The sequence below is a fragment of the Leptidea sinapis genome, chromosome 6, assembly GCF_905404315.1.
Source record: "Leptidea sinapis chromosome 6, ilLepSina1.1, whole genome shotgun sequence".
NCBI lineage: Eukaryota > Metazoa > Arthropoda > Insecta > Lepidoptera > Pieridae > Leptidea > Leptidea sinapis.
The window spans coordinates 16,087,731-16,101,138 of NC_066270.1; the positions used below are offsets into that span (position 1 = coordinate 16,087,731).

At 33.7% G+C, this 13,408-nt stretch overlaps 1 protein-coding gene across 5 annotated transcripts in view; it reads left to right on the forward strand.

The window, feature by feature from the left end:
• LOC126964822 (nuclear factor NF-kappa-B p110 subunit-like) overlaps positions 1–13,408 on the forward strand; it is a 52,619-nt gene that overhangs the window by 11,670 nt on the left and 27,541 nt on the right. For 4 of the 5 annotated variants that reach the window (XM_050808116.1, XM_050808117.1, XM_050808120.1 and 1 more), the window contains 10 exons: positions 2,043–2,147; positions 2,872–2,983; positions 4,373–4,551; positions 5,004–5,056; positions 5,275–5,331; positions 6,100–6,337; positions 7,342–7,379; positions 8,013–8,078; positions 11,034–11,162; positions 11,577–11,686. In XM_050808116.1, the coding sequence (XP_050664073.1) occupies positions 2,043–2,147; positions 2,872–2,983; positions 4,373–4,551; positions 5,004–5,056; positions 5,275–5,331; positions 6,100–6,337; positions 7,342–7,379; positions 8,013–8,078; positions 11,034–11,162; positions 11,577–11,686 (1,087 nt within the window). The remainder of the gene's footprint in view (positions 1–2,042; positions 2,148–2,871; positions 2,984–4,372; positions 4,552–5,003; positions 5,057–5,274; positions 5,332–6,099; positions 6,338–7,341; positions 7,380–8,012; positions 8,079–11,033; positions 11,163–11,576; positions 11,687–13,408) is intronic. The other variant, XM_050808118.1, reaches the window with a different exon arrangement.

The following is a 13,408-nucleotide window of genomic DNA, read 5'->3' on the forward strand; positions in this document are numbered from 1 at the left end:
GACACTGTCTGTTTAGCCAGTAGGAGACTCCGTTGCAGAGGCTTCCGGGTAAGAGGGCACAACGACGAATGCTGGGAGAGTTTCTTGCGCCGCTTTTTCTCTCTCAGAGTGCCATTTGTTTCCGAAGCGGTAGTAGTATCTAGTGTATTAGAAATGACGTCAAAAAGACTTTTGACGTCACTTTTTCAATTTTGAGAAAATAAATGCCTTTTATGCCAACGGCGGAAGCTTGTTCTGCCGAGACGCAGTAATGTGCATGTTCTGGTTTAAAAAGCTCCGTAACTAATGGGCTATAGGGACAGAACATGTTATGTGTCTCAAACTGACAAGCGGAATTACGATGCTGCTCAGAATTTTGGGCTTAGCCATGAATCCTGAATGGCACTGCATTGTATTAGGCAGGGCGTATCACTTACTGGTGTACGTCTTGCATTCTCGCCATTTAAAAAAAAATGTAGCAATAAATGTTATTCATGTTCAATAGCATTTCTGATTTTCAATGTCTCTGTTCTTGTTGAAGAATAACTTTATGTTCTTTCCATCAATAATGTCTTCCATGGGTCCATATCCTTCAATGAAACTGCAGAAGCATTCCACGTTGTAAGTATGATTTTTCACATTTGATTAATCGATTCAAAACTTCTATTCTTGCCATTGTTGATATATAGCTCATGCCAAGGTTCAATTTTAGGACTTCCGGCTTTTCATGTCTCCGAGATGACACGAACGGTGGCTGAGTAAGTTGTGCACTGCATCAACAGTAATCATAAAAGGCATTTATTTTCTCTATAAATTGATTCCTTTGGAATTCTTTTTGTCGTCATTTCTAATATACCGCTATATGGCGCTCTGAGAGATAAAGCGGCGCAAGAAACTCTCCCAGCATTTTTTTTGCGCTCTTTTTAATCAAATATATAACAATATTGTACTGTCATTGTTTTTGTCATAAAATAATCATAATCTAGTTCCAGGCTATCCAATCACTTAGATATTCAGCTGTCTAGTAGTAGGATTTACGACAAATCCATTTTTAATAAAACATTTAAATTTATTTATAGATAATGTCTGAACAGTGGCTGGGACTTTATTATAAAAGTGTAAACATTTATCCTTAATGCTATTATGTATCTTATGAAGCCTACTAGAATTAGTTACAAGCAATCCCTTATTTCTAATGTTATAATAATGAAAATCACTCTTAAGAGCAAAAAGGTGACGATTTTTGTGAATGTATATAAAATTTTCAGAAATGTACTGACAATAAAATATACAAACAATTCTACCAGATCATACTTTCTTTATACAATTCTGGTATCATCATATCTTTTGTTTTTGGTTATATTCCCCACCCTATCTCCAGAACTAATAACATACCACACAAATTATAGGGGTGCTATCTTCCTCATTTCTGTTAAATCAATAAGCCTTTTTGATGGAGCATTTTCTGTAAAAATATATTTCTGTACAATATTTTTCTCGAAATTGTCATTTGTCACCTGTTGTTTGACACTGTCACTCGATAATTGTCGAATTGTCAATAGACATGATATAATGTCAGTTCGGAGAGATGTCTGCCCGAGATATCGCCGAATTATTTAAAAATGTATGAAATTTAAAACAAAATTCAGTCGGTGTGCAACGAGGGACGAGCCTACATAATATACAATCTTGAAAATTAAATGAACTATGTTTGATTTATGATAGTGACCCTCGGGCCGCCACGTCTGTGATGTAGATTAAATAAATAATTGAAAATTTATTGAATTAGCCGTTACTTTACATAAATCCATAACTATCCAAATGTTGTCACCTGATGTTAAGTGATCACCGCCGCCCACATTCTCTTGCAACACCAGAGGAATCACAAGAGCGTTCTCATTCAATCAATTAAATCTCAGCCTTCAATCAATTTAGCACATGTTTGGCCTCTACACGAGGCATCCTCAGGAAACGTTAACTCGCTAAATGCTGCTACGAAACTCTGAGTCTTGTAATAAAAATAAGTAAATGATAATTTATAATGGCGATATTATTATTTTCAGAGAGCGCTGAAACAAATGATCTGAGAATATGTCGGTCAAGTCGTTGGCACGGTCGCGCGGCGGGCGGAGACGAGGTGTTTATATTCGTGGAGAAAGTTAATAGAAGTAAGTTATTTGAATATTATTATTTTATTTATGAAGGTTATCAACTAGATGTAAATATCACATTATCAAAACTTATCTAACTTATATAAGTATTACTTCCACTGACCTATTTGCCCTGTACTTCTCCGACGCATAAAATTCTTTTTTTATTTATTTTTTATTTGAATGCTGGTGCTTCTCGTGTAATCTCCCATTGTGATTTGGTCCAGATCTGACAATGTCATCCATGAGAAAACCATAAAAGTCTTAAATTTGCTATACATACGTATAGCAAAGTGGATGATAAATTTACGAATAACTCAATATCGCGCCAACCGATTTCGATGATTATTTTTATTGGAACTTAGGATATACTTCTAAGATAGTTTGGTTAGGTTCTGATTACGGAATCCATGATTGAATTGTTAATTAGTGTACTTCAAATTCACTAAATTACCATAAAATAAAATAAAAAATTACATAAAAACAACCGACTTCAAAAACACTATTTCAAAACAATAGATATAATATGCACTAAAAAATAATTGCTTATTTTTATACAATCTAATTAATTAATCTAATTCTAGTTTCGATTATTTAGAATTATTGCATATTAGGAAATTGATTTGATATGTTGCTCTTTCATATCTAAACAGTTTTTTTATTTTTAAGTGGATTAAATAAATAGTTTGTAATAATGGGATTATTAATAAGCTAGATTGTCTTCCAAAACCTATTGTCTCAGAGAACATCCAGGTGCGATTCTTCGAGACAGATGAGAGCGGTGACAGAATATGGTCGAAAGAGGCTGACTTTCAACATGGAGACGTTCATCATCAGTACGCGATCGCTTTCAGGTACGATGTGATTTATTTAAGTTTTGTTCACGTTCTTTTGTGGTTTTCAAGGAGCTTTCTTCCACGTACCACAAACCTGTGTAATAAGCGTCCTCGTGCGGTATTTCCGGGACGATACGACATGGGTACCTTCAAAAAAAGCGCGTACAATACCTTCCTTAAATGCCGGCAACGCTCCTGTGATTCCTCTGGTGTTGCAAGAGAATGTGGGCGGCGCTGATCACTTAACCCCAGGTGACCCGTACGCTCGTTTTTCCTCCTCTGCCATATTTTTTTTTAATATACTTATCTTGAGCCAAAGAATAGATTTGCGGGCTTGATGTTTCTATATAAAAGTCTTAACAACATCTATGATAATCCAGCTTTAGTATTCAAGATTAAATTTAATGATCCCTTTCGATATCCCCACATATATAGCAATAACACCTCTTACAAGACCTTTAAGAAGAAACTGTTCTCGGCAATAACTCACCTATTTCCAGGATGTCTCAAATACTTAACGATAGTTGTAAACATTTAGACCCTTTATTGAGTGATTATTAAGTAATTGTTATATTAATAAAATATAATTAACTAATTTTAATATAACGAACTATCTAGAACTAGAACTATTCCATTGTGATAATTGTTCAGTAATAAGTTAAGACGTTATTTTAATCTATGTATAAGTATTTCACTTGATTATAACATTTAAATATTTGTCAGCTTCATGATAATACCATGCTGTATCTGACTTAAAAGAATTAACTTTAGAATGAATACTGTATTATTGTATAAATGTAATTATCACTGATGCATTAAATAAATAAATACATAGGCACATTAAACTGTGTTCATCATAATATTAACACAAGGAACTAACATAAATTGTTATGCCTACTACTCGGTTAAGTTGCGTAAGTCAATCTATTGTTGGGTGATGTATGTGATTTTACAACAGGAACTCTGAAAAGGTATAAACACTACACTATACGATTTGAAAAGAATATTACGAAATTGAAAAGAATTGTTAAACAGCGTTTTTGCGGTAATTGGTCGCAAAACTTTCTTAATTATACCACACTTTGGGAATGGCGCGACCTCCTTCAGGCTATTTAAATAAGAATTCTTTGTAACAAAATATTATAATAGAAAGAAGCTCGCTGAGTTTGTTGCGCCCGTTCTTCTCATATCATGCCTTAGCATACATTTTCAGATGGGTAGTTTTTGACGTGCAATAAGTGAATTTAAATCCTATTTTAAATAACCATTTTCATATTTGATATATATATAATTGTTCGCGTCATAAACCTTGTTTAACTTTGAACAAAAGCATTACCACCTAGAAATGCTATTAAACTAGAACGAATTGACTCTTGTATTGATTAGAATATTTATATTTATTTAAAGGACACCTGCTTACCGGGATAAGAGTATAGCATCCAACGTCGAAGTAAAGTTTGAGCTGGTGAGACCCAGTGATGGACGGGTCAGTGCTCCATTGAAGTTTCTGTATAAGGCAGATCCTTTCTTAAGACATAACAAGAAACGAAAAGCAACCTCTAGTAACTCATCGCTCAGCAGCTTAGGTAAGATCTCTCTCTCTCTCTTACTGTCATCTTAATTATTTAGTCTGATCGGCGACTCTTGATATAAATAAACATGGATAACTTCAAAAAAAGCGCGTACACCTTCCTTAAAAGCCGGCAACGCTCCTGTGATTCCTCTGGTGTTGCAAGAGATTGTAGGTGGCGGTGATCACTTAACACCAGGTGACCCGTACGCGCGTTTGTCCTCCTATTCCATAAAAAAAATCATAATTTTTTTAAAATAATTATACACGAGGACGAGCTTACTGAACTGACACAACTGACAGCTGAATACCTCTTGCCATAAAATGTATATTAACGACAGTCGCTGTTGCAACATATTTATATAACATTAATATTTATTAGTTCCCAGTGAACTGGCATTTTTATGAAGTCTGATGCACTAATTTGTTTTTGTTATTATTGAAAGCTGATTTTGGTATTGATTTCAGGTGGCTCTATCAAAAGTTTCAGTGATCTTCCACTTACTGTGAACGAAATAAATGTAAGTTTATATACCATTAAAATACATATAGTGAATAATTTTATTTGGATTATTACATTTTAAAATTACAAAAACACGTATCAAAACAAATATGAGAATCCAAATGGTAACTCTGAAGGATGATATTAATAAGTAACGTTTGTTTAAGTTTCTTTATTTTAAGATCCAACCGTTGATCAACATTATTATTTTTGTTAAGATAATTTGTTCGTTTTTAGGAAAACGTCACAATAAAGAATATAGAAGTACCTGCAGTCCAGAACACCTTTATATGTGTAAGTACTTCATTTTACACACTTACACACTTACGCACTTACACACACGCACGCGTGTTCGCATTCATACAAAATGCGTTTAGACCTTTAAAGGGCATAAGACTGATTAAGCATTTAATATTGATTAGTCAATTGTTTGATTACTAATAATAATATATAGACCACGACCTAACGGGAGCAAGGGTAGTATACTTAGTCAGTCAACCGCCGGTCTTCTATCCTAATAAACGTGCTATATTTAAAGTACTCAATTTCAATTGACTTTTGTACTGAGCGTTACTTCCGTCAGAAAAAAATCTGGGTTACCCCCAAGTCGCGCCTAAAGAAGTTTTACTTCAAAAATAAAAAAATAATTGTAAATTAATTATACACAAACAACAACAAAAAAAAAACTCGTGATATTTTTTTATTTTTTATTTTATTTATTTATTTATTTAACACCAGCAAGACAAACAGTAACAAAAGTATAATAATATTATTACAATAAATAATAAATTCTAAGTGTTGGCTTAATTAAAGGTGTTACACACATTTCGAAAACATAGACACAAACATATTTAATTAAAATGAATGCAAATGTTTCGGAATATTACAAATTGAATTAAACGTAAATGAATAAGAAATCAATAATATTATATAATAATTAAAACATGCATCATACATAATAGCCAAACAAAAAACACGTTGCTTATATGTGTAATGTTTTAAATAATATATCCGGCGTCCCACGACACCACACGGTTTTTTTTAATGAAAATGTGTTTTCAGCACCCATCACAAAGCACCGATTTAATGGCGGATGCATTGCTTGAAGATATATCGGAATGTAATAGCGGTGACAAGCTACTCACGTACACCAGCCCTATGCTGGGTCAGCCAAATGTGCCGCCGGTGCCAGTGCTGCATTTCAACTCCTCGGAGATGTTCAGATTATTGGAGACCAGCGGGAACGGGAATTTACCCTCCGAAGAGAGAAGGCGCTATGTTGACTCTATGAACCTTGCAGGTAAAACGTGCTAGAATGAATAGTCAGTAATAATTAAATACTTACAAACTACTAAATCCTAGCTCACATAACGATTTTCCTTTCGCATTTTTTCTGTTACTGTTTGTTGGTCCCATTAAAGTAAATAAAGAAAAGTGTGTGTGTCAGCTCAGACGCACGACTGGAGTTTACTTCTCAAGAACGATTGTCTTTGAACAGGAACTAAAAAAATCAAGTCCAATGGAGTCGGTTACAAACACAACTCCTGTTAAAAGCGGAACTCAAAAGTCCAATTTTAAAAGGTCCATCAAGGAAGTTACATTTTGGCACACTCTAATAGGTATATTATACTATATACGTTACACACAAGTATATATATATACTTGTATGTAACGTACCATATTTGTCTCATACCGGGCGCCTCATATGAAAATCGATTCTTAAGGATTAAACTCCAAAAATGTCCATGGGCCTCACCTATCACGTAAGCCTCTTGCCCGTTAGCCCTCTATTAAATACTAGCTGACCCGGCAAACGTTGTTTTGCCATATAAAGTATAATTCACGCGATAGTTTTATAAGTAATAAAATATTGCCTATATTATAGCCTGTACATCATTTTGTTCTATTGTCAATAGTTTTTGCAGCGCACGCAAAAATAGGTTTTCGATTTTACACCTTGTGTTACAAAACAGCAATTTTATGACGGATCCCTAATTTTGAAAAAAAAACAAAGCCTTCTTAGTCTTCCTCGATAAATGGACTACCCAACGCTGATAGAATCATTCAAATCGGACCAGTAGTACCAGAGATTAGCGCGTTCAAACAAACAAACAAACACTGCAGCTTTATAATATTAGTAAGTATAGATATTAGTGTAGATAAAAAATGGTTGTATTTCTATGTGTGTATGTATGTCAATCGCATTAACTATATCGTTGTCTTGCATTCATCAGGCTAGGTCTTTCTTCAACATTATTTGTGTACGAAGTATATCAATATTTATTATAATAATATTTTTTTCAGAATACTTGGGCTCGTTTAGTGAAAACACTTCAATTGACGTAAGTATCTATTACTTATGACTTTCAAGTTTACAAGATGTCGGAGAATAAACACATATACGGGGTGAATTATTCAAGCGTGTGTGAATGTCTCAATCCGATACACAAACAAGGAATGCAGTTCCATTGTCATCAAAGGGTTTTACCCGCAATCTGATCAGACCACGCAGGGATTAAGTATGTAAATGGTGAATGTTGTCACCGGCAGTCAGTGACTGTACCTAGGACCGGGGACCGGGGGAGGCAGAAGAACATGTGCTTGTGGAGTGTGGGCACTAACAACGGGCACTAATCTTCCCAGCTCCAGAATCGCTCCCGGATGCCTGCAGCAATTTTAAAAGACTGCTAGACTTCTGGGACAATCTGGGTGGTTGGCGTTCAGCTGATGATAATTAAAAGGCATAAAAAGGCAAGTTAAGTGTCATTCATTGGATTCGAACAATCGCCCTATCAGTTAGCATCTCGATCGTGTAGGTGCCAAGTTAAGCCCAGCTTAACTGACTAAAACTGCATTGAATTTTTGAAAAATCAACATTCCGAGGCAGGTATATTGGTTTTATGTGTTCTAAAATTAAAACAATCGTTTTACTCGACACGCAAAAAGGTAATTCCAAATTTTCATTGAATTTGCAGATGAATCCAGTGGCGGCCTTCTTGAGGAGTTCCGTTATGATGGCTGATGATTCGGAGAAGCTCCAGGTATCAGATTATTTTATAGAGAAACAATAAACATGCTAAAATGCATGTTAAACTACAGAATAATGAGTTCAGAATTCGCACTTTGTTATTTACACTTTAGCTAACAATAATAGCTACTTTTAATGAATCAATTGTTTTACTGCATATCACATTATTACAAAAAGGTGGTACAAAGGTCGACAATATGTGACGCCCTGCAAGGGCACAGCAACGTTCTATATACAGTAATTAAGTTTTATACAAAATAATATTATGAAGTACTATTATTGTTATTAAATATATTTATTTCTATAAAATAATCTAAGTATATTAATAATTGAAAAATCTATTTAAGTTGTGTTCATAGATTTATAAGTAATTGCCTCATTGAACCGGGAATCGAACCCGCAACACGAAACAATACCCAATATTATACTGGTCGAAATGTTTCATCACAAGGCTACTACTGCTCATTGTGCTACATAATATAGCATCAGAAATAAAAGGAAGAACATTAATTTTAATGTTTGATGTAAAATTTTGTTCTGCAATATGAAAATCTGTCATTGCCGTGATGCAGTAAAAATTGTGTTTGTAATTAAAATAAAGTCTTCTTTTAGTAAAATGTTACATCTACAATATTTAAAGTACTTCACCTCCACGTGGCATTGCCGTGATGCAGTAAAAATTGTGTTTGTAATTAAAATAAAGTCTTCTTTTAGTAAAATGTTACATCTACAATATTTAAAGTACTTCACCTCCACGTGGCATTGCCGTGATGCAGTAAAAATTGTGTTTGTAATTAAAATAAAGTCTTCTTTTAGTAAAATGTTACATCTACAATATTTAAAGTACTTCACCTCCACGTGGCATTGCCGTGATGCAGTAAAAATTGTGTTTGTAATTAAAATAAAGTCTTCTTTTAGTAAAATGTTACATCTACAATATTTAAAGTACTTCACCTCCACGTGGCATTGCCGTGATGCAGTAAAAATTGTGTTTGTAATTAAAATAAAGTCTTCTTTTAGTAAAATGTTACATCTACAATATTTAAAGTACTTCACCTCCACGTGGCATTGCCGTGATGCAGTAAAAATTGTGTTTGTAATTAAAATAAAGTCTTCTTTTAGTAAAATGTTACATCTACAATATTTAAAGTACTTCACCTCCACGTGGCATTGCCGTGATGCAGTAAAAATTGTGTTTGTAATTAAAATAAAGTCTTCTTTTAGTAAAATGTTACATCTACAATATTTAAAGTACTTCACCTCCACGTGGCATTGCCGTGATGCAGTAAAAATTGTGTTTGTAATTAAAATAAAGTCTTCTTTTAGTAAAATGTTACATCTACAATATTTAAAGTACTTCACCTCCACGTGGCATTGCCGTGATGCAGTAAAAATTGTGTTTGTAATTAAAATAAAGTCTTCTTTTAGTAAAATGTTACATCTACAATATTTAAAGTACTTCACCTCCACGTGGCATTGCCGTGATGCAGTAAAAATTGTGTTTGTAATTAAAATAAAGTCTTCTTTTAGTAAAATGTTACATCTACAATATTTAAAGTACTTCACCTCCACGTGGCATTGCCGTGATGCAGTAAAAATTGTGTTTGTAATTAAAATAAAGTCTTCTTTTAGTAAAATGTTACATCTACAATATTTAAAGTACTTCACCTCCACGTGGCATTGCCGTGATGCAGTAAAAATTGTGTTTGTAATTAAAATAAAGTCTTCTTTTAGTAAAATGTTACATCTACAATATTTAAAGTACTTCACCTCCACGTGGCATTGCCGTGATGCAGTAAAAATTGTGTTTGTAATTAAAATAAAGTCTTCTTTTAGTAAAATGTTACATCTACAATATTTAAAGTACTTCACCTCCACGTGGCATTGCCGTGATGCAGTAAAAATTGTGTTTGTAATTAAAATAAAGTCTTCTTTTAGTAAAATGTTACATCTACAATATTTAAAGTACTTCACCTCCACGTGGCATTGCCGTGATGCAGTAAAAATTGTGTTTGTAATTAAAATAAAGTCTTCTTTTAGTAAAATGTTACATCTACAATATTTAAAGTACTTCACCTCCACGTGGCATTGCCGTGATGCAGTAAAAATTGTGTTTGTAATTAAAATAAAGTCTTCTTTTAGTAAAATGTTACATCTACAATATTTAAAGTACTTCACCTCCACGTGGCATTGCCGTGATGCAGTAAAAATTGTGTTTGTAATTAAAATAAAGTCTTCTTTTAGTAAAATGTTACATCTACAATATTTAAAGTACTTCACCTCCACGTGGCATTGCCGTGATGCAGTAAAAATTGTGTTTGTAATTAAAATAAAGTCTTCTTTTAGTAAAATGTTACATCTACAATATTTAAAGTACTTCACCTCCACGTGGCATTGCCGTGATGCAGTAAAAATTGTGTTTGTAATTAAAATAAAGTCTTCTTTTAGTAAAATGTTACATCTACAATATTTAAAGTACTTCACCTCCACGTGGCATTGCCGTGATGCAGTAAAAATTGTGTTTGTAATTAAAATAAAGTCTTCTTTTAGTAAAATGTTACATCTACAATATTTAAAGTACTTCACCTCCACGTGGCATTGCCGTGATGCAGTAAAAATTGTGTTTGTAATTAAAATAAAGTCTTCTTTTAGTAAAATGTTACATCTACAATATTTAAAGTACTTCACCTCCACGTGGCATTGCCGTGATGCAATAAAAATTGTGTTTGTAATTAAAATAAAGTCTTCTTTTAGTAAAATGTTACATCTACAATATTTAAAGTACTTCACCTCCACGTGGCATTGCCGTGATGCAGTAAAAATTGTGTTTGTAATTAAAATAAAGTCTTCTTTTAGTAAAATGTTACATCTACAATATTTAAAGTACTTCACCTCCACGTGGCATTGCCGTGGGATGCCCTGTATAGTGTATTCAATACTATAAAATTAATTATTTTCTTTTGTTTAGTACCAAGGGTCTACTTTAGGTATCGAAGTTCAAACTCCGATATCGAAAATAGTGAGACGAGAACGAAAAGAAACCCCCGATGAATATAGTGCGGCTTATACCGTGGACGATGGCGCTAAAGTTAAAGATGTAAGTTACCCTTTTATGAATACCATCTACGAGCAATTAGATTTACTTGAAATAATGGATTAAAGTTGATTTTCCTGAGAGATAATCCTTTTAATGTAAAATATTTGTAATAGTTCCGAAGTGTTACATTTTTAATGTAGGTAAATAAATAGGTCTGTAAATTGTCAGTTTTGTGTACGATAGCGCTATAAATGAATATTATATTTAACCACATAAATGCTAGTACTTTTATACTGATAAATTAAGTAATTGAGTTGGATTGAACAAAACATACCAAGATTTACGATCCATGCGTCACTCGAACGGTTGGCTCAGTTGATAAGAGCGCTCGGACGGTATATAAACGGAATAAACGCATATTATATAGTTCGATTAAAATTTTGATTTGTAAATGAATTATTTTTATATTTTTAGCATGTACGTGATCTATGTGAAATGATTCGCAACAAGTCGCGTTACAAGAAGGAAGCTGTCCGCAACAAACTCACACAGCTGTTCGACGTACGACTCTCTAACGGAGACACGTAAGTAATAACCAGTCCGCCCAATAGCAGGCCTGTCTCACTCCCGTGTAGGTTTCGAGATCAAAGGACGCGCGGCGGCCACGCCAGAGTGGCTATCGATCAAGGACTCACGAGAGAACAGTCATTACAATCCTTTATTATTTTATTATGACGATTAATTGATGAAGTCAAACTTCTTTAGAATCGTTGTGATTTCAAACCAGATGCAACGGAAAATACGACAGGTAAGAGACACAATGTGTATGATGAAGCCGGCAAAGAATGAGACAGAGATATGCATATTATTTTATTTTTATGTATACCTTAATATATTCTTATGTCATACGCACGACTTATAACTGCATAGACACCAGGAGAACATAAATATGGTAGCGGTGTTAGTAATGTCTTTCATAGCGGTTGAAATCATGTGTCATCGTAGCAACATGTACCAGGACTTCATATACAGCTTAGAGGTTCATGCACAATGCAGGTTTCACTTCTGATATGTGTACTTTGTACACACGCAATTTTTTTAAGCTTCCTAAAGACGCTGAAGCAATCTAATTTAAAGTGATTATTATTATGCAATCATCTTAATTCTTGAAAAAAAGATATGATGATGTGTCCCAGTTATTTCTCTAGCTACAGCGCCCTTCAGACCGAAACACACACACACGAAACAAAACATAATACTTACACATTACTGCTACACGACAGAACAAAGACGCCGTTGTGGTACCTATAATCTAGTCGGCATCCTGTGCAAAGACGTGTCTCATAAAAATTTCGTCACTTATCGGGTTGTCAGGTTATCTCTGAATGTTGTTGCTGAGTAGTTGTGTATGCTATATATATATGTAATGAAATGAATGACATTTCATTAATTTGAATTTGCTGCGCTTCGCGTATCTATGTTGTCTGTGGAAGATGGTGCATAGAAGTGACGTGTGAACTATGATAAAATGCCGGATGACACTTAGATTATTTTGTGCATTTTATTATGATAAAAACTTGTCGAAGGATATGATTGAGGAAGCGATATTAGTGAACTTTAAATATCGTTTCTTTGTATTTTCTGGTGAGATAGAATTTAATTTTTAATTTTTATTGTAAAAGGCGTGTCAAATAAAACAAAACTTTGTATTTTCAGAGAAACAATTTGTGGTTTATATTGAAGATCCTCAATTACTATTGAGGATAGGATAAGGATCAAGGTATACTCACCTTATATATCTTATATATAATATTCTCGTGTCACAATGTTAGTTACCTTACTCCTCCGACACGGTTGTACTGATTTTTACCAGATTTTATATACATATTCAGTAGGTCTGAGAATCGGCTACTATCTATTTTTCACCCCCCTAAATGTTGAGGGTGGTCCCACCTTAAAATTTTTTTTTTTCGTTTTTTTGGACGTAATTTTTTGTTTTTATTTTTTTATGATACAACATTAATTATTCTTTTTCATCCACAAATCCGCTATAGGGTTGCAAGATGGCAATGGATCAATACTTATAATAATTGTAGTACGATAAATTTGGTAGGTCTGAGCATCGGTTGCATCTACTTTTTATACCCCAAAAATTTTTTTATTACTTTATATGGCAATACAACGTTTGCTGGGTCATTTAATATATATACAGTGGTTGCGCCAGGGAATTCAAAGTGGACTGTATTAATAAAAAGGGGTACTCAGGTGAACAGAACAGGAATCATTGAAGTAAAGGGAATAGCCGG